The sequence below is a fragment of the Oncorhynchus masou genome, chromosome 18 (assembly GCF_036934945.1).
Source record: "Oncorhynchus masou masou isolate Uvic2021 chromosome 18, UVic_Omas_1.1, whole genome shotgun sequence".
In the NCBI taxonomy this organism is placed as follows: Eukaryota; Metazoa; Chordata; class Actinopteri; order Salmoniformes; family Salmonidae; genus Oncorhynchus; species Oncorhynchus masou.
This window is the reverse complement of record NC_088229.1, coordinates 45,412,697-45,439,576: the sequence shown is the minus strand read 5'-3', so window position 1 is coordinate 45,439,576 and position 26,880 is coordinate 45,412,697. Positions and strand designations below refer to the sequence as shown.

The 26,880-nt window shown below is 43.2% G+C and overlaps 2 protein-coding genes across 3 annotated transcripts; one reads left to right on the top strand and one right to left on the bottom strand.

Moving 5' to 3' along the window:
* Positions 1 to 890: 890 nt before the first annotated feature.
* eif2d (eukaryotic translation initiation factor 2D) lies at positions 891 to 16,693 on the top strand. The gene is made up of 15 exons (XM_064923484.1): positions 891 to 1,127; positions 11,633 to 11,823; positions 11,919 to 12,002; positions 12,102 to 12,192; positions 12,325 to 12,432; positions 14,037 to 14,284; positions 14,588 to 14,705; positions 14,856 to 14,901; positions 15,076 to 15,182; positions 15,277 to 15,435; positions 15,532 to 15,621; positions 15,815 to 15,910; positions 16,004 to 16,124; positions 16,241 to 16,415; positions 16,524 to 16,693. The coding sequence occupies exons 1-15, from the start codon at positions 1,072 to 1,074 to the stop codon at positions 16,595 to 16,597; spliced, it is 1,764 nt and encodes a 587-aa protein (XP_064779556.1). The 5' UTR covers positions 891 to 1,071; the 3' UTR covers positions 16,598 to 16,693.
* Positions 16,694 to 21,561: 4,868 nt separating this feature from the next.
* Positions 21,562 to 26,306, bottom strand: LOC135503705 (probable G-protein coupled receptor 139). Of its 2 annotated transcripts, none has more exons than XM_064921852.1 (3): positions 26,167 to 26,306; positions 24,355 to 24,503; positions 21,562 to 23,944 (listed from the first exon to the last, which is right to left on the bottom strand). In XM_064921852.1, exons 1-3 carry the CDS (start codon positions 26,243 to 26,245, stop codon positions 23,150 to 23,152), a joined length of 1,023 nt encoding a protein of 340 aa, XP_064777924.1. In that variant the 5' UTR covers positions 26,246 to 26,306; the 3' UTR covers positions 21,562 to 23,149. The 2 variants fall into 2 exon arrangements, with proteins under 2 accessions (XP_064777924.1, XP_064777925.1); XM_064921853.1 differs by having other exon boundaries at positions 21,562 to 23,941.
* Between the last annotated feature and the right edge of the window lie 574 nt (positions 26,307 to 26,880).

Below are 26,880 nucleotides of genomic sequence, written 5' to 3'. Positions count from 1 at the left end.
ACAGTGCATTCAGAAAGTATTCAGACCCCTTCCCTTTAACCACATTTTGTTATGTTACAGCCTTATTCTAAAATTGATTAATTTAAATGATTTCCTCATCAATCTACACACAATACCCCACAATGACAAAGTGAAAACAGGTTTCTAATTTCTTTAGCAAATTTATAAAAAATAAAAAACAAACACCTTATTTACATAAGTATTCAGTATTCCATTCATCATTTTTGAGATGTTTCTACAACTTCATTGGAGTCCACCTGTGGTAAATTCAATAGATTGGATATGATTTGAAAAGGTACACTTTTGTCTATATAAGGTTCTACAGTTGACAGTGCATGTCAGAGAAAAAACCAAGCCATGAGATCGAAGGATTTGTCCATAGAGCTCCGAGACAGGATTGTGCCGAGGCACAGATCTGGGAAGGGTACCAACAAATTTCACAGCCGAGGCTGTGCAAGAAATCCTGTCGGTGGATGTTACCCCTTCACAGGACCCTGAGGCTGTGTAGGGATTTATTTTGGATAATTAACTGGGTTGTTCAAGCCCTGGATGCTGATTGGCTGACAGCCGTATACCATAGGTATGATAAAGCATGTATGTGGTATATGGCCAATGCCTGTATCCAGGCACTCTGCATTGTGTCGGACATAAGAAAAAACGTTAACCGTTGTATATTGGCCATATACCCCCCCCGTGACTTATATGTTAAGTGGACTGATTGAAGTGGAATGGGTTTTGTTAATTTTTGTGTTTAATTTTGTATGATGCCGTTTTTTTTGTTTCTTATTAAAAACTCCGTCCAGCTGGTGGCGGTAATGCATTGGATGCCAACCGCCGATAAACCCCATCGAAGAAGGTAGGGATTTTAGGATATATCCTAGGAACAAACTAGCAGCAATGGCAGAGTCTTGTCGGACGTATTTTATGATGCACCAAAATGGACACGCTGCTTTCCATTTCTAGTACTGTATTTTTTTTAACGAATGAGCTTGCGAAATGCGGATTTAAACTAGTAAGTATTTTAACACATCTCAGGAGTAAGAGCTTGAATTAACGACGGTACCATTTACGATGTTTTCGAAATCGTTCCGTGTCAAGTCCAACACAGTGATCAAAGGATCCGACAGGTGAGGAGAGTCCCTTGTTCCATTTGCCAGTTATAGGCTGGCAGGGCAAACCCGTTTTAGGTTTATTTCTGTATATCACAGCAGGTTTTTGGACTCGGTCGGCGGTTTCTACCTGATTAAGTACCATTGGAAATTAATGTTGACAGTTAGATTCCTAAAACTGAAGTTTAATGGTTTTGCTGCTTCCAGTTGAGACAACATTTAGATAAATTGCAGTTACGTGTCCAAATCAGTAGCCAATATGCAGAAACAGTTCGTGATATTGAAGACTTAAAATGTACCATCTACACATACATGGGGATAAATAGTAACCGTATTACTTGTATTTATTAACTGCACACGCACCAAAACTGTACGGGGTTTGGTTTTAAAATACGTTCCAGTTGTTAATTGTAACAACATCCTCTATTCACTTCCTGGTGAACCCAGTCACCCATTCAGTGTATAGGTCAATACCATTCTCAGAGGCGAGAATTCACTGGTATTTACAGTGCATTCAGAGATGATTCAGACCTTGACTTTTTCCACATTTTGTTACATTACAGCCTTATTTCAAAATTGATTAAATTACATATTTTCCTCAATCTACACACAATACCCCCAGAATGACAGTTTAAAACCAGTTTAGACAGTTCAGCAAATGTATTAAAAATAAACATGCCTTATTTACATAAGTATTCAGACCCTTTTGTAATGAGACTTGAAATTGACCTCAGATGCATCCTGTTAACAGGAGTCCACCTGTGGCAAATTCCATTGCTTAGCCATGACTTGGAAAGGCACACCTGTCTATATAAGGTCCCACAGTTGACAGTGCATGTCAGAGCAAAAACCAAGCCATTAGGTCGAAGGAATTGTCCTTAGATCTCCGAGACAGGATTGTCTTGAGGCACAGCTCTGAGAAAGGGTACCAAAACAATTCTGCAGCATTGAAGGTCCACAAGAACACAGTGGCCTCCATTTTTAAATGGAAGAAATGTGGAACCATCTGGACCAGGGGTTGTTAAACATTTTCAGCCTGGGACCCAAGTGAGAAATATTGTGTTTTCCTGTGACTGAAGCTTAAGACACCTGCAACTATAATTAAACATCAGTACTTTTCATTGCTGTCATGCCTAAAACAAATGCAATATAGACCAATAACAATGAAATATAAATAGCTATTCATGTTTACCCCCCCCCCCCCACCCCCATTAAAATCACTCTTGAAGTGCATTCTATAGTTTTCAGACCCCTTGGCTTTTTCCACATTTATGTTACAGCCTTATTCTAAAATTGATTAAATTGCATTTTTTTCCCTCATCAATCTACACACAATACCCCATAATGACAAAGCACTAATACATTTTTAGAAATGTTCGCAAATGTCAAAAATGAAATATCACATTTACATAAGCATTCAGACCCTTTACTCAGTACTTTGTTGAAGCACCTTTGGCAGCGATTACAGCCTTTACTCTTCTTGGCTATGATGCTACAAGCTTGGCACACCAGAATTTGGAGAGTTTCTCACATATTCTCTGAAGATCCTCTCAAGCTCTGTCAGGTTGGAGGGGGAAGAGAGAGGGGTGGTGTCGCTGCACAGCTATTTTCAGGTCTCTCCAGAGATGTTGGATCAGGTTCAAGTCAGTACTCTGGCTGGGCCACGTAAGGACATCGACTTGTCCAGAAGCCACTCCTGCGTTGTTTTTAGCTGTGTGCTTAGTGTTGTTGTCTTGTTGGAAGGTGAACCTTCACCCCAGTCTGAGGTCCTGAGCACTCTGAAATAGGTTTTCATCAAGGATCTCTCTCTACTTTGCTCTGTTCATCTTTGCCTCGATCCTGACTAGTCTCCCAGTCCCTGCCGCTGAAAAACATCCCTACAGCATGGTGCTGCAACCACCATGTTTAACTGTAGGAATGGTGCCAGGTTTCCTCCAGATGTGATGCTTGGGATTCAGGCCAAAGAGTTCATTCTTGGTTTCACCAGACCAGAGAATCTTGTTTCTCATGGTCTGACAATCCTTTAGATGCCTTTTGGCAAACCTCAAATGGACTGTCATGTGCCTTTTACTGAGGAGTGGCTTCCGTCTGGCCACTCTACCATAAAGGCCTGATTGGTGGAGTGCTGCAGAAAGGGTTGTCCTCCTGGAAGGTTCTCCCATCTCCACAGAGAAACTCTGAAGCTCTGTCAGAGTGATCATCAGGTTCTTGGTCACCTCTCTGACCAAAGCCCTTCTCCCCCGATTGCTCAATTTGGCCAGGTGGGCAGCTCTCGGAATAGTGTTGGTCGTTCCACATTTCTTCCATTTAAGAATGAGGGAGTCCAATGTGTTCTTGGGGACCTTCAATGCTGCAGACATTTCTTTCGGTACCCTTCCCCAGATCTGTGGTGCGACACAATCCTGTCTCGGAGCTCTACAGACAATTCCTTTGAACCTCAGGGCTTGTTTTTTGCTCTGACATACACTTTTAACTGTGGGACCTTTTATATAGACCGGTGTGCGCCTTTCCAAATCATGTCCAATCAATTGAATTCACCACAGGTGGACTCCAAGTTGTAAAAACATCCCAAGGATTGTCAATGGAAACAGGATGCACCTGAACTCAATTGTGTCTCATAGCAAAGGGTCTGAATACTTATGTAAAAAAAAAAAATGTTTTAATTAAATCTGCTAACATTTCTAAACCTGCTTTCGGTTTGTCATTATGAGGTATTTTTTTTAGATTTGAGTTTTTTTAAATATTTTTTTTTTATCCAGCGTCCCGAGTGGCGCAGTGGTCTATGGCACTGCATCTCAGTGCTAGTGGTGTCACTACAGACACCCTGGTTTGATTCCAGGCTGAATCACTAGCGGCCGTGATTGGGGGTCTGGTTTTGGCCGGTGTAGGCAGTCATTGTAAAGAAGAATTTGTTCTTAACTGACTGGCGTAGTTAAAGGTTCAATAAAAAAATAATGAAAAAAAGACTAACGTAACAAAATGTGGGAAGGGGTCTCAATACTTTCCCAGTGCACTGTACTCATCTGTCTAGGTTGGGACTTGTGGCAAACGGGACTCTATTTGATGACAGCGGTCATTTGATGACTTCGGCCTGTGTGTGCTCTTGAAACTACCACAACTCAAAAACCACATTGGGGCCTCCCGGGTGGCGCAGTGGTCTAGGGCACTACATTGCAGTGCTAGCTGTGCCACCAGAGACTCTGGGTTCGCGCCCAGGCTCTGTCGCAGCCGGCCGCGACCGGGAGGTCCGTGGGGTGACGCACAATTGGCCTAGCATCGTCCGGGTTAGGGAGGGCTTGGCCGGTAGGGATATCCTTGTCTCATCGCGCACCAGCGACTCCTGTGGCGGGCTGGGTTCAGTGCACGCTAACCATGTCGCGGCTGGCTTCCAGGTTGGATGCGCGCTGTGTTAAGAAGCAGTGCGGCTTGGTTGTGTTGTGTTTCGGAGGACGCATGGCTTTCGACCTTCGTCTCTCCCGACCCCGTACTGGAGTTGTACATTATTATAGTAACGATACCACGAAAAGGGGGTAAAAATTCAACAACAAAAAAAACACATTGAAACTGGATCATGGCTCGACAGCAATTTTCATGTCTTGCCATAGATTTTCAAGCAGATTTAAGTAAAAACTATAACTTGGCCACTCAGGAACATTCACTGTCTTCTTGGTAAGCAACTCCAGTGTAGATTTGGCCTTGTGTTGAAGGTTATTGTCCTGCTGAAAGGTGCATTCCTCTCCTAGTCTCTGGTGTAAAGCAGACTGAAGCAGGTTTTCCTCCAGGATTTTGCCTGTGCTTAGCCCATAACATGATGCAGCCACCATCACTGAGGAACTGCCTCATTTCCATGATTTGTTGTTGGGTTTGCCCCAAACATAAGGCTTTTTTTTTCAGTATTACTTCTGATACGTCTTCAAGCGTTTGCTTTCATAACCAGGGTCCACCCTGCTGTCCACCCTTGTGGACTCGTCGCCAGGTCGGTCTTGTCCGATGACTCCAAACGGATGCTGAGAAAGCTCCCGGTGGTCCCCGGACTGCTCTTCGGTCCTGCGGCTGACTGGGCCAATCGAACATAGAAACCAGCTAAGTCAGGCTACACCACTGTGGAACTCACAGCCCAGAAACCAGGTGTCCGAGTCGTGGCAGAGGGATGCATGAACCTCGCCGCTCTCACTCGACCCAGCCATACACACACCCTTGCCAGCCCCAGACAGTGATGCAGCCACCCTTATTGGCATGGCTCTGAACTCCTGCTCTACGAGGGCATGTAAAAGACCTCAGCGCGTGGACAGCATTCTTCTTTTCTGCAACAAGTTGAATGTATTCGTGAAGGTATGAACAGTCCAACAACTGATGGGCATGCTCTCTGCGGTGACACCGTTAGGCCTGCTTTCTTTTAAGGCCACGACAAGTGTGGTACGACCTCCGCTTGGACCCCAAGTGGGACAGAAACACAAATACAGGTGACAAGGGTGTGCTACTCTTCTCTACGGTTGTGGGTGAAAAGAGTCTACCTGACTACAGGTGTCCCTCTCGCAACACTGACAATACATTTCACATGCTGTTGTGCAAATGGAATAGACAACAGGTGGACATTATAGGCAATTAGCAAGACACCCCCAATAAAGGAGTGGTTCTGCAGGTGCAGACCACTTCTCAGTTCCTATGCTTCCTGGCTGATGTTTTTGGTCACTTTTGAATGCTGGCGGTGCTTTCACTCTAGTGGTAGCATCAGACTGAGTCTACAACCCACACAAGTGGCTCAGGTAGTGCAGCTCATCCAGGATGGCACATCAATGCGAGCTGTGGCAAGACGGTTTGCTGTGTCTGTCAGCGTAGTGTCCAGAGCATGGAGGCGCTACCAGGAGACAGGCCAGTACATCAGAAGATGTGTAGGAGGCAACAACCCAGCAGCAGGACCGCTACCTCCGCCTTTGTGCAAGGAGGAGCAGGAGGAGCACTGCCAGAGCCCCACAAATGTGCATGTGTCTGCTCAAACGGTCAGAAACAGACTCCATGAGGGCCCGACGTCCACAGGTGGGGGTTGTGCTTACAGCCCAACACCGTGCAGGACGTTTGACATTTGTCAGAGAACACCAAGATTGGCAAATTCGCCACTGGCGCCCTGTGCTCTTCACAGATGAAAGCAGGTTCACACTGAGCACATGTGACAGTCTGGAGACGCCGTGGAGGACTTTCTGCTGCCTGCAACATCCTCCAGCATGACCGGTTTGGCGGTGGGTCAGTCATGGTGTGGGGTGGCATTTCTTTGGGGGGCCGCATAACCCTCCATGTGCTCACCAGAGGTAGCCTGACTGCCATTAGGTACAGAGATGAGATCCTCAGACCCCTTGTGAGGCCATGAGCTGGTGCGGTTGGCCCTGGGTCCCTCCTAATGCAAGACAATGCTAGGCCTCATGTGGCTGGAGTGTGTCAGCAGTTCCTGCAAGAGGAAGGCATTGATGCTATGGATTGGCCCGCCCGTTCCCCAGACCTGAGTCCATTTGAGCACATCTGGGACATCATGTCTCGCTCCATCCACCAACGCCACGTTGCACCACAGACTGTCCAGGAGTTGGTGGATGCTTTAGTCCAGGTCTGGGAGGAGATCCCTCAGAAGACCATCTGCCACCTCATCAGGAGCATGCCCAGGCGTTGTAGGGAGGTCATACAGGCACGTGGAGGCCACACACACTACTGAGCCTCATTTTGACTTGTTTTAAGGACATTACATCAAAGTTGGATCAGCCTGTAGTGTGGTTTTCCACTTTAATTTTGAGTGTGACTCCAAATCCAGACCTCCATGGGTTGATAAATTTGATTTCCATTGATAATTTTTGTGTGATTTTGTTGTCAGCACATTCAACTATGTAAAGAAAAAATATTTAATAAGAATATTTAATTCATTCAGATCTAGGATGTTATTTTAGTGTTCCCTTTTATTTTTTTGAGCAGTGTGTGTGTGTGTGTATGTATGTATGTATGTATGTATGTATGTATGTATGTATGTATGTATGTATGTGTATGTATGTATGTATGTATATATATAATATATGATCCAGTCCATTTTAAAAATTGGAGGCCTCTTCTGTGTTGTGATGCAAAAATTCTAGATAAATGCTTGGAGCATTGACTTAAAAAGGTATCGTCAGATATTATTCATCCTAATCAGACAGGTTTTTTACATGGACGATACATTGGAGAGCAGATGACAAGTACTGGAAACAATGGAATGCTATGACATATTGGAAACCAGGCCTGGTTTTCATAGCTGACTTTGAAAAGGCTTTTGATAAAGTATGACTGGAGTTTATATATATACATGCCTAGAATATTTCAATTTTGGAGAATCTCTTATAAAATGGGTTAAAGTTATGTATAGTCACCCGAGGTGTGAAATAGAAAATAATGGCTACATATCAGAACGTTTTTTTAAACTGTCAAAAGGAGGAAAACAAGGTTGTCCACTACCGGCGTATCTATTTATTGCCATCAATGTTAGAAGTTAAAATTAGATCCAACAATAATATTAAGGGTTTAGATATCCATAGCGTAAAAACAAAGGTGTCATTGTATGCTGATGAATCATGTTTTCTTTATAAACCACAATTACAATCCCTCCACAGCCTCATAGAGGATCTAGATACTTTTGCTAACCTTTCTGGATTAAGTGTACTATTATGTATTGGGTCACTAAAAAATGCTACATTTTCATTACTGTGTAGTTTACCAATAAAGTAGTCTGCCGGGGATGTGGACATACTTGGTATACATATCCCGAAAGAAAGAAATGATCTCACTCCAATACATTTTTATAGAAAGTTAGCAAAAATGGATAAGATCTAAGAAATTGTGGAAATTCACCCTGATTTAACTATTTGCTTATGGTTGACCTGCCTTTTTAAATAGTATGTACAAAAAATATAAACATTTATTTGGAATGGCAAGCCAGATAATTGAAAGGGCATATTTTATATAATGAATATGAATTCGGGGGGCAGTGAAATAATCTGTCAGTAAACAATTTTTGGAAAACTTGCTTGTCAGGCACAAAGTAGATGTCCTAACCGACTTGACAAAACTATAGTTTGTTAATAAGAAATTTGTGGAGTGGTTGAAAAACAAGTTTTATTGACTCCAACCTGTATGTAAACTTCCGACTTCAACTGTATTTACCCCAAAAATATATGGGGGATTGGAAAGGATGCAGACAATTACATTGTTGCGTCCATCAATCTGTCTGCAATATTAAAGCTGATCCACCTCCTAATAAGAAAAAGGTGAGCAGGGTGGCAGATTTCTTGTCGCCACAGAAACCATCCCCTGGAAGAATGGAGACTTCACCCACAAGTAGTGAAGATGATTTGGCAGCGGTTCAGAACAGTACATGTGGACCGGTTCGCCTCAGCAAACATCCCACTGTTCCCTCTGGTAGAGTCCAGGAGCCCCCTTGGACCGGAGGGCCTACTGTATGTTTTCCCTCCGACCTCCCCAAGTCTTCTGGAGGGAGAGCCATTGCAGCTCCCTCAGACAGGACCTGCTCACACAGTTGGACAGCATAATATGGCATCCCAGACCAACTACAGCTATGGGTGTGGCCTCTAAAGTTCCCAACCCTCTATTGATCTGTTGCGATCCTGCTATTATTGAGACGTTACAGAGTGCCAGAGCCCCATTGACCAGGATGATGTATGCTGGTCGCTGGAAGGTGTTTACCGAATGGTGCTCTACCAGGGCGGAGGACCCAGTGTCCTGCTGTGTACCTGTTTTACTGAGATTCCTTCAAAAACAATTGGACTCTGGTTGCTCTGCCTCTACCTCAAGAGGCATACCTTTTATGGCATGCCTCTGCCATATCAGTTAACCATTTACGCATCAATGGAAAAATCGTCAGGGGCCCACAACCTCATCTGCTAATTCTTACAAGGTGTCCGCCGGCTGCATCCCCAAGACCATCTGGGCGGAATCCTGGGACACGACACTAGTATTGGAGGCTTTGACGAAACCTCCTTTCGAGCATTCGGAGAAGCCGTCTGAAAACGGCTTTCCTCTTAGCTTTTTCATCAGCAAAACGTGAGTGAGCTCCACTTGCTTTATATGAGCCCAGTCTGCCTACAATTGAAGGCAGAGATCTAGGCGTGACCTTAGGGGGAAAAAAGGCTTGATTGGGCCATGAGGTTTTATCACCTCTTCATATCAATCAAGTCATCGAGCTGGTGACTTTACTGCCCCCCTCCATCCAGATTGCGGAAGAGGATCGAGCAAATCTCCTGTGTCCAATAAGTTCCTACAAACGCTATTTTGAAACGTCGTAGCACTACAGGAAGTCAGACCGGCTGTTTCTGTGCTTCGGTGGGAAGTCAAAAGGCCTTGCGTTGTCCAAGCAGAGGAGTTCACACTGGCTTGTGGATGTCCATATATGGTCCCACAGTTGACTGTGCATGTCAGAGCAAAAACCACGACATGAGGTCAAAGGAATTGTCCGTAGAGCTCCGAGACAGGATTGTGTCGAGGCACAGATCTGGGGAAGAGTACCAAAACATTTCTGCTTCATTGAAGTTCCCCAAGAACACAGTGACCTCCATTCTTAAATGGAAGATGCTTGGAACCACCAACACTCTTCCTAGAGCTGGCTGCCGAGCTAAACTGATCAATCGGGGGAGAAGGGTCTTGGGTCAGGGAGGTGACCAAGAACCCGATGGTGACTGACAGAGCTCCAGAGTTCCTCTGTGGAGGTGGTTGTCCTTCATGAAAGTTCTCCCATCTCTGCAGCACTCCACCAATCAGGCCTTTTATGGTAGAGTGGCCAGATGGAAGCCACTCCTCAGTAAAAGGCACACAACATCCCACTTGGAGTTTGCCAAAAAGTACCCAAAGGACTCTGACCATAAGAAACAAGGTTCTCTGGTCCGACAACTATGATTGAACTCTTTGGCCTCAATGCCTAACTTCACATCTGGAGGAAACCTGGCACCATCCCTACAGTGAAGCATGGTGGTGGCAGCATCATGCAGTGGGCATGTTTTTCAGGGGCAGGGACTGGGAGACTAGTCAGGGTCAAGGGAAAGATAAATGGAGTAAAGTACAGAGATCCTTGATGAGAACTTAATCCAGAGTGCTCGGAACCTCAGACTGGGGCGAATGCAGGAGTGGCTTCGGACAAGTCTCGGACTATCCCTGAGTGGCCCAGCCAGAGCCTGGGCTTGAACCCGATCGAATATCTCTGGAGAGACCTGAAAATAGCTGTGCATCGATGCTCACCATCCAACTTGACAGATCTGCAGAGAAGTATGAGCGAAACTCCCCAAATACAGGTATGCCAAGCTGGTAGCATCATACCCAAGAAGACTTGTGGCTGTAATCACTGCCAACGGTGCTTCAACAAAGTACTTTGTAAAAGTTCTGAATACTTATTTAAATTTGATATTTTCAGTTTATTTTTAATACATTTGCAGAAATGTCTAATGTCATTATGGGGTATTGTGTGTAGATTGAGGACATGTGTTTCATCCATTTTAGAATAAGGCTGTAATTTAATTAAATGTGGAAAAATTCAAGGCGTCTGGATACTTCATGGATGCACTGTATAGTCAAAGGACCTTAAATGTTCTGTTTAGAGGTGAATTGGCTCTGGAAGCCAAAACAGCCGAATACTGTCTTAATGGGAATCAAATTGCTTCTAAATTACGGTACATACGGTTCTTGAAACCTAAAGACCTCTACTTTATAATAATATCAAAATATACACTTACTGGACACTTTTTTTTTAACTGGTTTTAACACAATTGCAGCCGACCAGTATTTTTCAGTGACCACACGGTTGTGGCGTCAGTCTTTCGTTTACACACAGGTGTTTGGAGATGCAGAAATGTAATTATCGCTGGTATGCCTGTCTTCCATCTCTTTTCCGTGAACAAGTGCTATAACATGGAAATATGGCTGTGTGGTAACCCTATGAAGGTGTGTAGTAATTAAAAAAAAATGTTTTTTGAAAATGATTTCTCACTGATATTGTGTTCCTTATGTTTTCTAAACAATACTGGAAGGGATGTCTGTTCACATTTAGAGAACGCCTCGGGGCTCTTAAGAAAAGTCCCCCATGAAATGCGTATTGAGCCCCCTTCATCAATAGACGCTAAAGATAGTTAGCGTATATGATTAGTGTAGATGGGTAGCTATCTGCTATTATTAGCAACGCTGGCATATTTACACTGCAGCGTTGCTCGCTCTTGTATTGGGTTGCACAAAAACTGTCGGTGGGAAGCCAGAAGTTAAATCAAATTTCGACGGCAGATGGCGATGAGGCGACTAAATATGGCCATCTGCCGGCCTTTGGACTACTGGAGATTAGATAAATCTAGGTTTTGGATATCTGACCTGTTCCATTTCCTACTCACAGAACTAAGATGCTAACCACTAAGGTGGTTGTGATTCAGTTATTATAGGCTTGTGGAAATGAAAGCATAACATTTCCTGAAAACAATTTCAGATAACATTTCATATCACCTCTCTACCCACCTTAGGAGGAAGCTGAAAGCGGACATATCCACAGCCTTTCCCTCTCTGTCTGTGGAGGACCTGTCCGAGTTGGTCCCAAACAAGGAGGAGCTGAATGTCGTGAAGATTTATGCCCACAGGGGAGATGCAGTGACCCTCTACGTGCTTCATAAGAACCCAGTGTTGTTTGAGCTGGAGAAATGTCTCTATCCCACAGGTAGGGTTACAGTCAAGTGGCAGATGCACTGACCATATAATTCAGGAAAAAAAAAGTGAAATGTTGACGGTACTGTATGTCTTGTTGTTTTTCAGTGTATACGCTTTGGCGTTATCCCCATGTCTTGCCAACATTCACAACATGGCCTCCAGTGCTACAGAAGCTGGCTGGAGGGGCAGGTACGGTTATTTATCTTATGTAAAACCTGGACTAATATTAATCAATCTATCAGTCATTAACATGTATTGTGAAACTCTCTCCTCCCTGCTCCTCCACAGATCTCATGCTGCCTGGAGTGGTGGTGCCTCTAAGTGGGATCCCAGAGGTGAAGAAGGGGGACTGCTGTGCTGTTAAAGTTGTTAGCAACAGGTAGGGCTAAGCCATACATCAGAAGGAAGTTGATTGACTGAAGCCGTTTGTGGCTGTTACCGCTGTCTATAATGAACACATAGAATATGAAGCCTGTCATTGTCATTCTCACAATGTCCTGGTTGTTTCCAGGGCTCCGATGGCAGTGGGCACTGCCACCATGTCCAGTGCTGAGATGAGGAGCTTGGGCATGAAGGGTAGAGGGGTGTCAGTCCTCCACACCTACATGGACAGCCTGTGGTGAGTGCCTGGTCAACCTCAACACACACACTGAGGCATGGTCAGACTGTCAATTACTATAACCCTGACGCATTTGTTTGTCAATAGCTAGTTTTTCACCCAATTTGGAACAGTCTGACTCTTAAAGGGAGTGCTCCTAATCTCATTTTTTTTACCTGTATAAAAGACACCTGTCCACAGAAGCAATCAATCAATCAGATTCCAAACTCTCCACCATGGCCAAGACCAAAGAGCTCTCCAAGGATGTCAGGGACAAGATTGTAGACCTACACAAGGCTGGAATGGGCTACAAGACCATCGCGAAGCAGCTTGGTGAGAAGGTAACCCTTCGGCCTGGGGCTCCATGCAAGATCTCACCTCGTGGAGTTGCAATGATCATGAGAACGGTGAGGAATCAGCCCAGAACTACACGGGAGGATCTTGTCAATGATCTCAAGGCAGCTGGGACCATTGTCCCCAAGAAAACAATTGGTAACACACTATGCCATGAAGGACTGAAATCCAGCAGCTCCCGCAAGGTCCCCCTGCTCAAGAAAGCACATATACATTTCCGTCTGAAGTTTGCCAATGAATATCTGAATGATTCAGAGGACAACTGGGGGAAAGTGTTGTGGTCAGATGAGACCAAAATGGAGCTCTTTGGCATCAACTCAACTCGCTGTGTTTGGAGGAGGAATGCTGCCTATGACCCTAAGAACACCATCCCCACCGTCAAACATGGAGGTGGAAACATTATGCTATGGGGGTGTCTTTCTGCTAAGGGGACAGGACAACTTCACCGCATCAAAGGGATGATGGACAGAACCATGTACCGTCAAATCTTGGGTGAGAACCTCCATCCCTCAGCCATTGAAAATGGGTTGTGGATGGGTATTCCGGCATGACAATGACCCAAAACACACGGCCAAGCCAACAAAGGAGTGGCTCAAGAAGAAGCACATTGAGGTTCTGGAATGGCCTAGCCAGTCTCCAGACCTTAATCCCATAGACAATCTGTGGAGGGAGCTGAAGGTTCGAGTTGCCAAACGTCAGCCTCAACCTTAATGACTTGGAGAAGATCTGCAAAGAAGAGTGGGACAAAATCCCTCCTGAGATGTGTGCATACTACAAGAAACGTCTGACCTCTGATTGTCAACAAGGGTTTTGCCACCAAGTACTAAGTCATGTTTTGCAGAGGGGTCAAATACTTATTTCCCACATTAAATTGCAAATCAATTTATAACACCAGCGTTTTTCTGGATTTTTTTTTGTTCTTCTGTCTCTCACTGTTCAAATAAACATACCATTTAAAATTATAGACTGATCATTTCTATGTCAGTGGGCAAAGGTACAAAATCAGCAGGGGATCAAATACTTTTTTTCCCTCACTGTATATCAATATTTGTGCATAAAGTTATTTCCACAACCATGTATTCCATAATTAATTTTACAGACACAAAAAGATCCCACCATGTCGAACGGACAGATTATCTGTCGACATTTATAAAATTGTAACGCAACTTCCTGTTTCCATCACAGTTGTCGTGATGTTTATACGGTATGACTTTACACGCATAAAAACTGTGGATGGAAACCTGGTTAGTGTTACACTATTTTATTTTTAGGGCATTTGGAGACAAGTCTGGTCCTCCCTCCATTCCTGATGTGGACACTGAGGGTGTCGAGGCAACCTATGAAGAAGAAGAAGAGGATGACGATGAGGCAACAGAGGGGGGTGAAGAAGAACCCTGTCCCAACCGTGTCCCAGATGCCCCCTGCCCTGGTATCCAGGAGCTCAGCCTGGCTGACAGGGAGGAGGGAGAGCACGGGAAAGAGGAAGGAGAAGACCCAGAGGACCTGAGAAGCCCACAAGGTAGCTATTACTGCTCAACTGGAGATCCAGGGAGAGGAGAGTTTGGTAGTTTATTATATGTGTCCATGTGTTTGGGTCTAAGGGAATTGAGAAGAGTTCTGTCAATATATAAGTCCAACCTAATTACGTTGTCCTTAATAATAAATCAAAATCCTTAAAACAAAGAGATTGATGGCAAACATATTTGATATTAAGTGTCTTTCATTGAAAGCAGGCATCTTATTGCATATGAGTCATGAATTGACAAACCAAAAAAAAGAGACAGTTCCAGGATATCTCACAAACATTGTCCTGTCCTTACAGAGCAGATGGATGCCCTACTGCTGCAGTGTTTTCTCCAGGCGCTCAAGAGCAAAGTGAAGAAGTCAGAGCTCCCCCTGCTGACCAGTAGCTTCCTGCGCATCCACATGTTCTCCTGCTGGTAAACACGACTCGGGAACATTGAGTTTCCCACTGACATCTGTGCATAAATACAAAAGAGTTCTGTACATTTGGCCTGTCTCAAGTTAGGATTCTGCTTAAAAGAAATAGCTTTGAATTGAACACTCATATGAATTGTTGTTTTATACAGTCCAAGTGGAAAGCAACTTGACATCAAGAAATCAAGCTATAAAAAGGTAACCTCCGTCTTAGAATAAGTGGTCCTCGACATTTCATAATGCTATGATGTTTCTAATAAACTTGAATTTTGGAGAACGGATGGCACAACACCCAGACATTTTTAATTTGACTATCCATCAATGATCACTGAATTATCCTTTTAAATCCTAAATCTAATGTTTTGGCCCCAGTTATCCAAGTTCCTTCAGTGCATGCAGCAGCAGCACAGCCTGGTGAGGGTGAAGGAGCTGAGTAAAGGGGTGGAGAGCATTGTAGAGGTTGACTGGAAGAACCCAGAGTGAGTATAGCCTCTTCCACCTACGACATTTATGAAGGGACTTGAGATTAGCAATAGTGAAGTGTTTTACTACTGTCTTTTCTGCTGCATCTAGACTGCGCTCCTTCCGCACCCCGAAGGATCCTGGGATAGAGGAGGCCTCAGTGGAGGTGGGAAGAGCAGAGGGGGAGAAGCCCTACCATCCCCCTGAGATCACTACCCTCTACAGTGTGTCCTCTCGTCTGGAGCCTCTGTTTCAAGATGCCAAGAAGAGGTGAGTCTGGGTACATGCTTGCAAGCGTTCGTGTGTTTGTAGTCTTTTTTTTCTGTTTTAAATTTGTGTTATACTGATGTGTGTGTGCTCTCAAAGGAAAGGAACAGTACTCCAACCAGCGGAAGTGAGAGCAATCATCACAGATTATGTGAAGAGGAATGAGCTGGTGGATGAGAATAATAAAAAGTGAGATGATTGCGTGGTTTCAAAGCTCACACTTTCATTCATTATTTGAGACATGATTTTATGATTTGAGACGTTCAATATCCAGGTGTTTGGGAGATGCACTGCCAGCGCAAATGTGCCCCGAGAGAGTATCTGTTCAAGGTGGTAGCTATCAACAATCCTATATTAACAGTCTGTGTGAACTCTCCATCAGTTATGTCATCATTAACCCGATCCTATGTGACTGCCTACTGGAGAAGTCAGAGTACCAGGAGGTGGAGGCACTCAAGTGGGATGACCTCTTCAGCAGGTAAACGGCTATGGGTAGTGAAACATTGGCCTGAAGTCATGCTGCATCACTGGCCTTGGATTATGACTTAACACCACCATCTTGTGTCCACAGGACGCTATACAAAATGCAGCACTGCCACCAGCTGGTGTTCCCTGGCCAGCCACCCATAGTAAAGAAGGGCCACATTGAGCCCATAGACATCTCTGTGGCCTCCAGGGGCTCCAACAAGAAGGTGCACCCATGACGACATGTTTACGAAACGCATGTTTTAAAGCAACACTCCTTAATCTTTGATTTTTTTTTTTTATAAAATATCCTTCCGTCCCTCCCTTTCTCCCTTCTCTTTAGGTGACAATGATAAAGAACCTGGAGGTGTATGGTCTGGACCCCATGGCTGTGTCAGTCGCCCTGCAGCACAGAGTCCAGGCCAGCTCGGCCCTGAACCCGGTTCCCGGCTCCAAGGACCGAGTCCTAGTCCAAATACAGGGAAACCAGGTCCAACAAGTCTGCAAACTTCTACTAGGTTGGCAAATATGGAAACCTCCGTCTTGTAATGTCTTGATTCCGGCTCTTGATTTAACAGGTGTTTATGTGCATAATTTCTAATTTCTTTTCACACTTTATTTTGCAGATAAGTATCAAATTCCCTGCAAGTACATCCAGGGACTAGACAACAAAGTTCAGAAGCCTGGGAGGAAGAAATAGTACATCTTCAATCTTTCATCAACGAGTACGTATAGATGTGCAAAAAAGCCCAACAACAAAATGTTTATCATTCATGAAATAAAGTCTACTCCAGGATTTGGCTAAATTGGTGTTATTCATGTTACATGATGCATGTTCAGTAAGAATACACTACACAGTTAGAATATGACCTGGCCAAGCATCATCCTCTGGGTCTGTGGGTGGGGTTAACAATACCTGACATTGGTTGCTTATGACAAAATGACCAAGTCATTAAAATATGACTGTAGAAACAGCCCTCATTAACAATACAATGCCCAGAATTTCTTTGACAGAATTACCAGGCTGAGAAAGTGAAGCAAGTCTCTGACTTGCATCCAGGCTAACATTGTGCTCTCTGTAGCCTTAAAATGAGGACACCTGTTTCAATGAATAGGTCTTATTATTGTAAATATAACAAATTTGTAAGGAATGGGTTGATATTATTTTAGGATCTTTATTAATAAAAATATGAAGTGGAGATTTTGCCCTACATGTGTATATGTCGTCTGCTTTGACTACATGTTCTACTGAATGTGGGATGCTACATATAAGTGTCCACACACACAATTCCATAGTGACAGACCGAATGCAATAACCTCTCTGACAAAGTGTAGGTTGTTAGAAGTTCTGGGTTTGTAACTTATTACACTGCAAAATCAGTAGTTAAGCAGTAAACATGTCATTTACACTTTTGGAAGATTTGAATCATGGAAAAATACTGGTCAAGAGATGGAGCGTTGCTCCCAAAACCTACCATCACATAGTTCTGTAATTGAGTCACTGGTGAACTTTACAGAGGTGAAAAGTTATCAGGTTAAATAGATATCCTACATCAGATTAAATAGCTTTGATTTCGTTTACCAATACATTAATGACAAATGTTTTTTAATGTCCTTCCAAATGTGGTAGTGTTAAAGCAAAACAATTATTGAAAAATAAATATATTGAAGAATTGTATTAAACTTTGAGTCACAATATAAGCACATTTAATACAATAGTTTTAAATGCATTTTGCCCAATTCTATTGTTGAATTTATTATGGATTTATTATGGATAAATGAATACACAATATCCCCATTTTAAATAGAATTGTATCTAGGTAAACTTATACTCTGTTTTATAAGTAATAGACAAAATGAGTTCATAAGAAGGACAAGGAGTAATAAAAAGTTAATTAACACCATTCCAACTAGGCAGGAACAAATGGGTTGTGGACTGTGTAAACACATAAAGTCGTTAGCCTATGGTTGACCCAACTGATACTTAGCTCTGGGGTTTCTAGATAAGGCAGTGAGTGCATTCCTAGGTTTTCTTTTAATTATAACTGTCAGTTCAGTGGTGATCGATAATGTTGAGGGGTCAAAAGTTATCTCGGAGTGTGTTAGTAAGTTAGAATGAACTTTTCACCTTACTTTGTCCTGGTCGAGAGGAGGTGATTCTGTTAAAGCAGTGAAATGACGTCATGATCTGTATATAAACTGCTGTACGTGTTTAAGTGGGAGCGCGCTCCGAGAATAAATTCTATTACCTATTATTTAAAGACTGGTCTGCGTCTATTTTATGAAAACAAGAAATCTTACAAATTCTCATAAAATAGATCAAGGGCTTTCAATTGATGAAAGCACATTGGCATGATTAAATTATTGGCATAATAAAATTATACTAACATCTATACAGTATATTTCATATTTACAGTGCGTAGTGACGGTCTACACACCCATTGCACAGTTCACATTTTGCGGCCTTAAAATTAAATCTAAAAAGGATATTTTATATTTTTCTTACCGCTCTACGTTACATTCTCAAAGTGAAGGAAAATGTTTCCAAAATGTTTTTAAATGGAACAGCTGTGAATCGTTTTGAATAAGATTCCACAAACCTTGCACCACTCTTAGGGCAACATACAGGTAATTTCCAAAATAAAGAAAATACCGACATAAATTATGTTAGTAGGGTGTTGGGCCACCATGAACTGCCAGAACAGCTTCAATGCACCTCTGGAACTCTCTTTTGTTGGGATGCGAAGCCATACTTCCACAAAATGCTTTCTCAGGCCCTAAGCATGATGAGATTTTAAGTGAGTACTTAACTCCAGAACCACACCTGTGTTGAAGCACCTGCTTTCAATATACTTTTTATCCCTCATTTACTTGAAGTGTTGCCTTTTATTTTGGCAATTACCTTTATTTCCAGTGTTTTTGTCAATTGCCGTAGTTCAGTAACTTTGGTTGGGAATCATTGGAGAGCAATATTCAAACATTGTCTCAGATTTGTTTAAGCAGCTTAAAGTCAGGACTGAGACTGGACCGTTCAGGAACACTCAACACCTCTTGGAAATACATTCTGGTGTGTCTTTGGCAAAAAATCTCTCCCAGGATTATGTTTTCAGAAGACTGAGTATGGTTTTCCTCTACATTTTTACCTGGGCTTTGCTCTGTTATTTATTTTGATCCTGACAAACTCCACAGCTCAACGTAAACAATCACACAGCATCTGATGGAGACAGACCAGTCGAGTGGTGAATGAGGTGAGGCTCTCTCCTCCATAAAGGGAGTCACTCGTCCGCCCAACTGGTCATTCTCGCCTGTCTTCCTTGCAGACGTTGACTGCGTACACTAAAGCGCTCTTCAACTCGATTGGATTTCCTTTTTTCTTACTGAACATTTCTCAGGAGAACCGTGAGGTTAACACTGCCAAGCGGCAGGACTTCAACTTGAAAAGTTTTGCTTCGAGTAGAATTAATTAGTATAATTAATTTTCTACTCGTCAGTCTCCGTTTAGCTAGCTATTGGTATTTGTTTAGTCATCGGCGCCGCAAGGCTTTAGCCAACCAGCTGCAAGGCTAGCTAACAACACTAACAAAGGACTAGCATTCATCACAAGGCAAGCTAACCGTACTAGTACTACACAGCAATGGTAGTGTTGCTAGCTCTGATCTCTCACCTAGCTAGCTAGAAATGACACTACAAAGATTAGCTCTTGCCATAAGGCTTAGCTATCGCAGGTAACTCGCCGGAAGGCTAACTACCCCAAACTAGCTTTTTCATCCGCAAGTGTAAAATTGCTAACTCGCCTCTCGCATTTAGCTCAAACCACGTTCACCTAGAGCTGGGCGGAATAAGAATATTTTGAAGATAAATACACAACAGAGAGGATGAGAGGACTTAACTAGAGTACTAAACTAAATATAGAAATAATAGTCAATAGGGAATTATCAATGTAAATAGTTGGTCTTCAGTTCAACAGCTGTTTAGAGTTTGTGGAATGTCACTCCTGAACTCAGAGCTATGTGTGCTACATTCTGTGCATTGAGTCGGGAGCAGGATACTTGTTATTTGGCCATTGGCCAAGTTGTACTGCAAGGACTTCTGATTATGGTTATAAATGTCATCCTGTTCCTTTGTTCGGTGGAGGAAAGCTGACGACAGGGTAGACAGACTGATCTATCTCCCAACATCTTGATTTGTCCTTCTCAAATAAACCTATTTTTCTCCCCCTGATTTGCTTTGGAGTTTGTGTTATTGAAGAATAACAAATTGCTAACAGCGGTAAACCATACAAAAAAAACTATACCTGTATACATTCACGGACTGGTTTGGATTTTCATGTTTGATTTGTTTCCATAATTATTTACATCTGTTTTTATAGCCAGCAAGAAACTGCTAAAAAATGAGAACTGTTGTACTTGCTAGCACAAGTCAACTTCGGGAGGGCAACCATGCCAAATAGATAATTCTCAGTCGTCTTACTACTTCTAATGGGGAAAGTAAGGACTGTATTTGAAGATGAAAATGCACAGCCAGAAAAAAATGATAGGCATACTAACATAAAACACGTAAATGATAAAACATTGTAACAAATAACTATGCAAATGGAAAACCATTGGTCGAGTACCATAGTTACAAAAGAGGATTTTGATTCCTATGCAATGTTCTAGAAATAAGACAACTGACAGTGAAGGATTGCCCTACTTGTTTTTGGTTGAAGTTTGGTTGAACAGTATACAGCAATCAAATGGATAAAGCCCACAGTAAAACCACTTAGAATGAAGTTGCCATCCTAGGGTCATGCACGTTCCAAAAAGCATACTTAGAACGTTTTATTATTCAGAAATGTAAAAAGTGAGATACTGTAATATGATATTTGGGCCATATCACCCAGCCCTACATTCACTGTATCGTGTTGACTAGACTGATCCCCCTAGCTTCACAGCTCGACGGTCGAGAGACACATTTTGTTTGTCGTGAGACCAGGGAACCCCACGCTTCTCTCCGACTAGCAATATGCTAACTAGCTAGGCTAGTGCCATGAGCCCTGTGGTGGTCAAAGAGAGAGCCGTGTGGCTCAACTTGTCTAGACTCTGTTGGGGTCTAGACAAGTTGATGCACAACCAAAATTTGAACTTGCACTTTAGACCACAAATGTTCTCTCCCAAAAACAAACACAATTGCATTTTATCGATGCCAATTTGAATGCATAGAGATACCTTGACAAAATCCTGAGGCACATTATCGTGCCATTCATCCGTCGCCATCACCTCATGTTTCAGCATGATAATGCACGGACCCATATCGCACGGATCTGTTCACAAATCCTGGAAGCTGAAAATGTCCCAGTTTGTCCATGGCCTGCATACTCACCAGACATGTCACCTGTTGAGCATGTTTGGGATGCTCTGGTTTGGGATGCTTTGCACAGCCATTGAGGACAACACTACAGGCCACAATCAACAGCCTGATCAACTCTATGCAAAGGAGATGTGTTGCGCTGCATGGGCAAATGGTAGTCTTACCAGACACTGTCTGATTTTCTGATCCACATTGTTAAGGTATCGTGACCAACAGTGCATATCTATATTCCCATTCATGTGAACTCCATAGATTAGGGCCTAATTCATTTATTCCAATGACTGATTTCCTTATGAACTGTAACTCGGCAAACCATTGAAATTGTTCCATGTTGCGTTTTATTTTTCTTCAGGGTAATAGAGTTTGAATTCAGGCTGAAACACAACAAAATGTGGATTAAGTCGAGGGGTATAAGTGCCTTCAGAAAGTATTATCTTTTTCCATCACATCTTGAACAATATGACTTTACTCGCATAAAAACTGGATGGAAACGTGGTTAGTTATGACATAATACAGTGGTTGAAATTTTACCCTCTAAACAACAGTTTACATTGATTGCTTTTTTCAAAGCCAATGTATTTTCCACGTACTTTCCACATCACAATGTGTTGACAAATGTCCTTGATTCAACCATTTTGTGCCCAATACACAGAAAAGCATGTTTTACTCAAACCTGGGAATTAGCACACAAAAATACCTTCCTCTGATATTGTAGATCCCCTCTTACTACTTAGAAAATCACTTCTGAATAATAAGCACTTCACCTTGTGAGGATCTGACATTCTGGGGCAGAGATATTGGGACTCCATTTTTGAGGTAACAATAGATTTTGACCATTGGGCACCAGATTGCTATGATGTGGTTAGGTGATACGTACATTACCTATCCAGGCGGCTTAAGATCTGGCATGCGTCAGCAATGTCTGAGCAGGGGAACACGACCTGAACCTACCATCCTATAAGTAGTTTGTGCTGACTTCAAAATGGCGTGATTAATGTAGGCCGGCTTCTGGCTCAACCTATTGATTTTGTCCAACAGCACCGTCGTTGATGTGGCACGCAGCCATTGGTTGATGCATGCAACGTCTGAGCAGGGGAGGTCAAACTCATTGGGTATGTTCCAGTTGTAAGGCTAATAAAGGCGAATATTGACCAAAGTCGTCAGAGGAGGTGAATCTGATATACACTGTAGTGGCTTTCCATCTGCAAGGCTCAGATCAGTATGGCTGTGTGAACACAGCTGCCGTAGTTAAATATAAAAACTCTTTCAAGCAGGCTTAAGCAAACAGCAGACAATGCTACCACTCCAAAATATTTGTTGACAAAACAATCAAGATAGCATTTCTTAATCCCAGGCAGCTGTTTTAGGAAATGAAAAATGCTACATCCGTCTCCTTTTGTTTGCATTCTTACTGGAAACCTATTGAAGGAAATTAATTCTGACTGCAGGGGCAAACATTGCAGGGTGACGTTATTCTACTTTTACAGAGCAACAAAAGGTGTAAAGTACACATTTAATTTGACCTTTATTTAACTAGGCAGGTCGGTGAAGAACAAATTCTTATTTACAATGACAGCCTAGGAACAGTGGGTTAAATGTCTTGTTCAGGGGCAGAACAACAGATTTTTTACCTTGTCAGCTCGGGATTCGATATAGCAACCTTTCGGTTACTGGCCCAACGCTCTAACCACTAGGCTACCTGCCACCCCAAACATACTACCCGGGTGAGAATATTAAACTGAGTTCCTAGTTAACTATAGATTTCTGGAGAAAGGGTAACCATATATGAATTTGTGTTATGAGAACTAATCTGTTTTCCATTGTTCTGAGAAACTAGGGTTTAAACACTCTCACTAACCCCAAGTACCTTCAGCTTGATCCAGACCTGGACAGGGCAAAAGTGTTATAAATGGTAAATAGCTGATCTACTGCTGCGCAGGGTTTTGTTAGTCTTGCAATGGGACAAAACCTGTCTGACACAAGTTATGAATACCTGACGGAACTTGGCCTGAGTGCAGGCATACAGGTACGTGTTGATGGCTGTATTACTGAGGCTCAGCATGCTACCAATGTCAGCCGCCACATTGATCTGCAGGTTGTAGTCGTTGCAATCCTGGCCGTAGAAGAAGGTGGTGCGTATGATGATCTGGGTGATTGCGCGGGTGACGGATAGCAGCACAAAGCTCATGGACACAGTCACCAGGAGCACTACAGACTTCCTCTTTCTGGAGCGCAGCAGGGGCGTCACCCTGTAGGCCCCTGAGGTTAGGTCGGCAGCCGTCAATACATGGACCCTGTTGCTAAGGGAGATCTGTCGCAGAGTCAGCCCGTTGAGGGTGAGGATGATGAGGAAAGGTAGGACGTAGGCCACTAATGTCTGGGCCCCCACCAGGGCATGCACATAACCATGAGGGGCCTCAGGTTTGTATATACAGGCCCATTTGGTCTGGTTGTGGTCATAAACTGAGACATTGGACCAGTAGTAGGGTATTGCCAGGAGGTGGCTGAGGAGTAAGATGGTGGTGATGGCTGCTAAGGCACTGCGCGGGGTGCAGAGTTTGGTCTTGATGGCCCAGGTGTGGATGGCAATGAAGCGCTCTGCGGTGAAAACCACCACCAGCCAGGTTGAGGTGTTGTAGGCACCGTAGCTGAATATGTCTCTCAGGCGGCACCAGGGCTCACGGCTCCAAAACGGCTCCTCAAATCAAATCAAGGCTCATTTAAAGTGCATTTAAAAAGGAGGGAACAGTTCCTAATGCCATCAGTGTAATAACAACAAACACTAAAATCCATTACAAAGAAATGACAAAACAATTAGTAAAGCAGGCCAGGGTTTCCCAAACTCGGTCCTGGGGCCCCCGTTTAGTTTTTTGCCCTAGAAGGGTTGATTATTTGTATCAGCTGTGTACTACTTGGGCAAAAACTAAAGCATGTACTAGGGAGGCCCCAGAACAAAGTTTGGGAAGCCCTGAAATAGGCTACTGGGTTAATACAATGCTGTTTGCTGTTATTGTAGTAATTACAGCGTTACTATAGAAATCCAATGTAAACTTTTACTGACAGAACAAGAAATGAAAAGAACAGTGACATTTCTGATTAAATAAGTACCTCCTGGTAGAATTTGACAGTGATCTCCAGCACCACGATGAAGATGAGGACCAGAGTGTCAGCTACAGAGATGGCCATCAGGTAGAAGGTGCTGGACTTGGACAGCAGGCAGTTTCTCCGCCAGAAGATGAGAAAGGTAACAATGTTGGCTGGTGGAGGGATTTGTGTCATTAGGGTTTTTCCATTGGAAACAAATTAAGCATTTAATCATACATGCATAGCCTATACCAAGCTTATATCAGCCTTTGCTTAATGTTACTATAGCCATATAAACTCAGCAAAAAAAAGAAACGTCCTCTCAATGTCAACTGCGTTTATTTTCAGCAAACTAATAATGTGTAAATATTTGTATGAACATAAGATTCAACAAATGAGACAAACTGAACAAATTCCACAGACATGTGACTAACAGAAATGGAATAGTGTGTCCCTGAACAAAGGGGGGTCCAAATCAGGTAACAGTGAGGATCTGGTGTGGCCAACAGCTGTATTAAGTACTGTAGTGCAACTCCTCCTTATGGACTGCACCAGATTTGCCAGTTCTTGCTGTGAGATGTTACCCCATTCTTCCACCTTTAACCTGGACATTTCTGGTGGGAATGGCCTTAGCCCTCACCCTCCAATTCAACAGGTCCCAGAAGTGCTCAATGGGATTGAGATCCAGGCTCTTTTCTGGCCATGGCAGAACACTGACATTCCTGTCTTGCAGGAAATCACACACAGAATGAGCAGTATGGCTGGTGGTATTGTCATGTCAGGATGAGCCTGCAGGAAGGGTACCACATGAGGGAGGAGGATGTCTTTCCTGTAACGCACAGCGTTGAGATTGCCTGCAATCACAACAAGCTCAGTTCGATGACGCTGTGACACACCGCCCCAGACTATGACGGACCCTCCACCTCCAAATCGACCCCGCTCCAGAGTACCGTGACTCGTCAGTGAAGAGCACTTTCTCCCAGTCCTGTCTGGTCCAGTGACAGTGGGTTTGTGCCCATAGGTGACGTTGTTGCCGGTGATGTCTGGTGAGGACCTGCCTTACAACAGGCCTACAAGCCCTCAGTCCAGCCTCTCTCAGCCTATTGCGGACAGTGTGAGCACTAATGGAGGGATTGTGCGTTCCTGGTGAAACTTGGGCAGTTGTTGTTGCCATCCTGTACCTGTCCCGCAGGTGTGATGTTTAGATGTACCGATCCTGTGCAGGTGTTGTTACACGTGGTCTGCCACTGCGAGGACGATCAGCTGTCCATCCTGTCTCCCTGTAATGCTGTCTTAGGCGTCTCACAGTATAGACATTGCAATTTATTGCCCTGGCCACATCTGCAGTCCTCATGCCTCCTTGCAGCATGCCTGAGGCACATTCATGCAGGTGAGCAGGGACCATGTGCATCTTTCTTTTGATGTTTTTCAGAGTCCGTAGAATGGCCTCTTTAATGTCCTTAGTTTTCATAACTGTGACCGTAATTGCCTATCGTCTGTAAGCTGTTAGTGTCTTAATGACCGTTCTACAGGTGCATGTTCATTAATTGTTTATGGTTCATTGAACAAGCATGGAAAACAGTTTCATTTTAATAATTTATTTTATAATTTTCTCAAAGAAAGATTCATTATAACCATTAAATGTATTATCTATTAAATGCGGAATACATTAGATTTGTCAAATATATTTGTTGGAAAAAAATAACATGCATATTCTGATGTGTGCTGAACAAATGTACCAGTTTTCCTACAACGCCCCTAGTCATTGTACTCATCCATCTGTATAAGACATCCATACCTTGCAGCAATTTGTCCTATAGGTTTAGGTATACTCACAGGGGATGCCCACTATAGCCAAGGCTGGGTAGAACACAACCTGCAGAGTGACCATCCAGTGTTCCTCTTGGGGGTTCATGTCTTTACCCACCAGATATATTGTATACTATTAGCAGAAACAGCATCCAGGAGAGTCCCTCTCCTCTCAACATCACAGCACATATCTGTGCTTTTGTCATATCACTAAGAGTTAACCACTCACAAGCACAACCCACACAGACATGCAAACGTGCACACATGTCTTTATTTACCTATTGTTAATCATTACTCTGTGAGGATCTCTGAGGCACAGACAAGCTTATTGGTTGGACTACAGAGGTTGGATATTCTACTCACCCTGTGTGCATCTAAAGAACCTTCTTCCTCTCATTGATCTACTTTTCTTGCCTCATACTGACATCCAAGTTAACAACTCTAGGGAGAGAGAATGTTTTTGTAATGTTACCCGTCTAGGGAGAGAGAACATTTTTGTAATACCCGTAAATGTTCCTCTGTTGTTTGAGTGTCCAGTTTTCCGTTAGATCAGGGAACAACAACAGCAAAACCTCCTGAGAACCTATTTAGCAGGTATTGTTGTTAGAGTTAGGAGAACATTCAAACATGTCAAACAAAACTTAGCCAGAACATGGTTAGCATGTTCTCTGGACATGGATGTTCTTGCAATGTCCCATGAAACATGTCGAGAACATTAACATTGGATATTCTGAGAACATG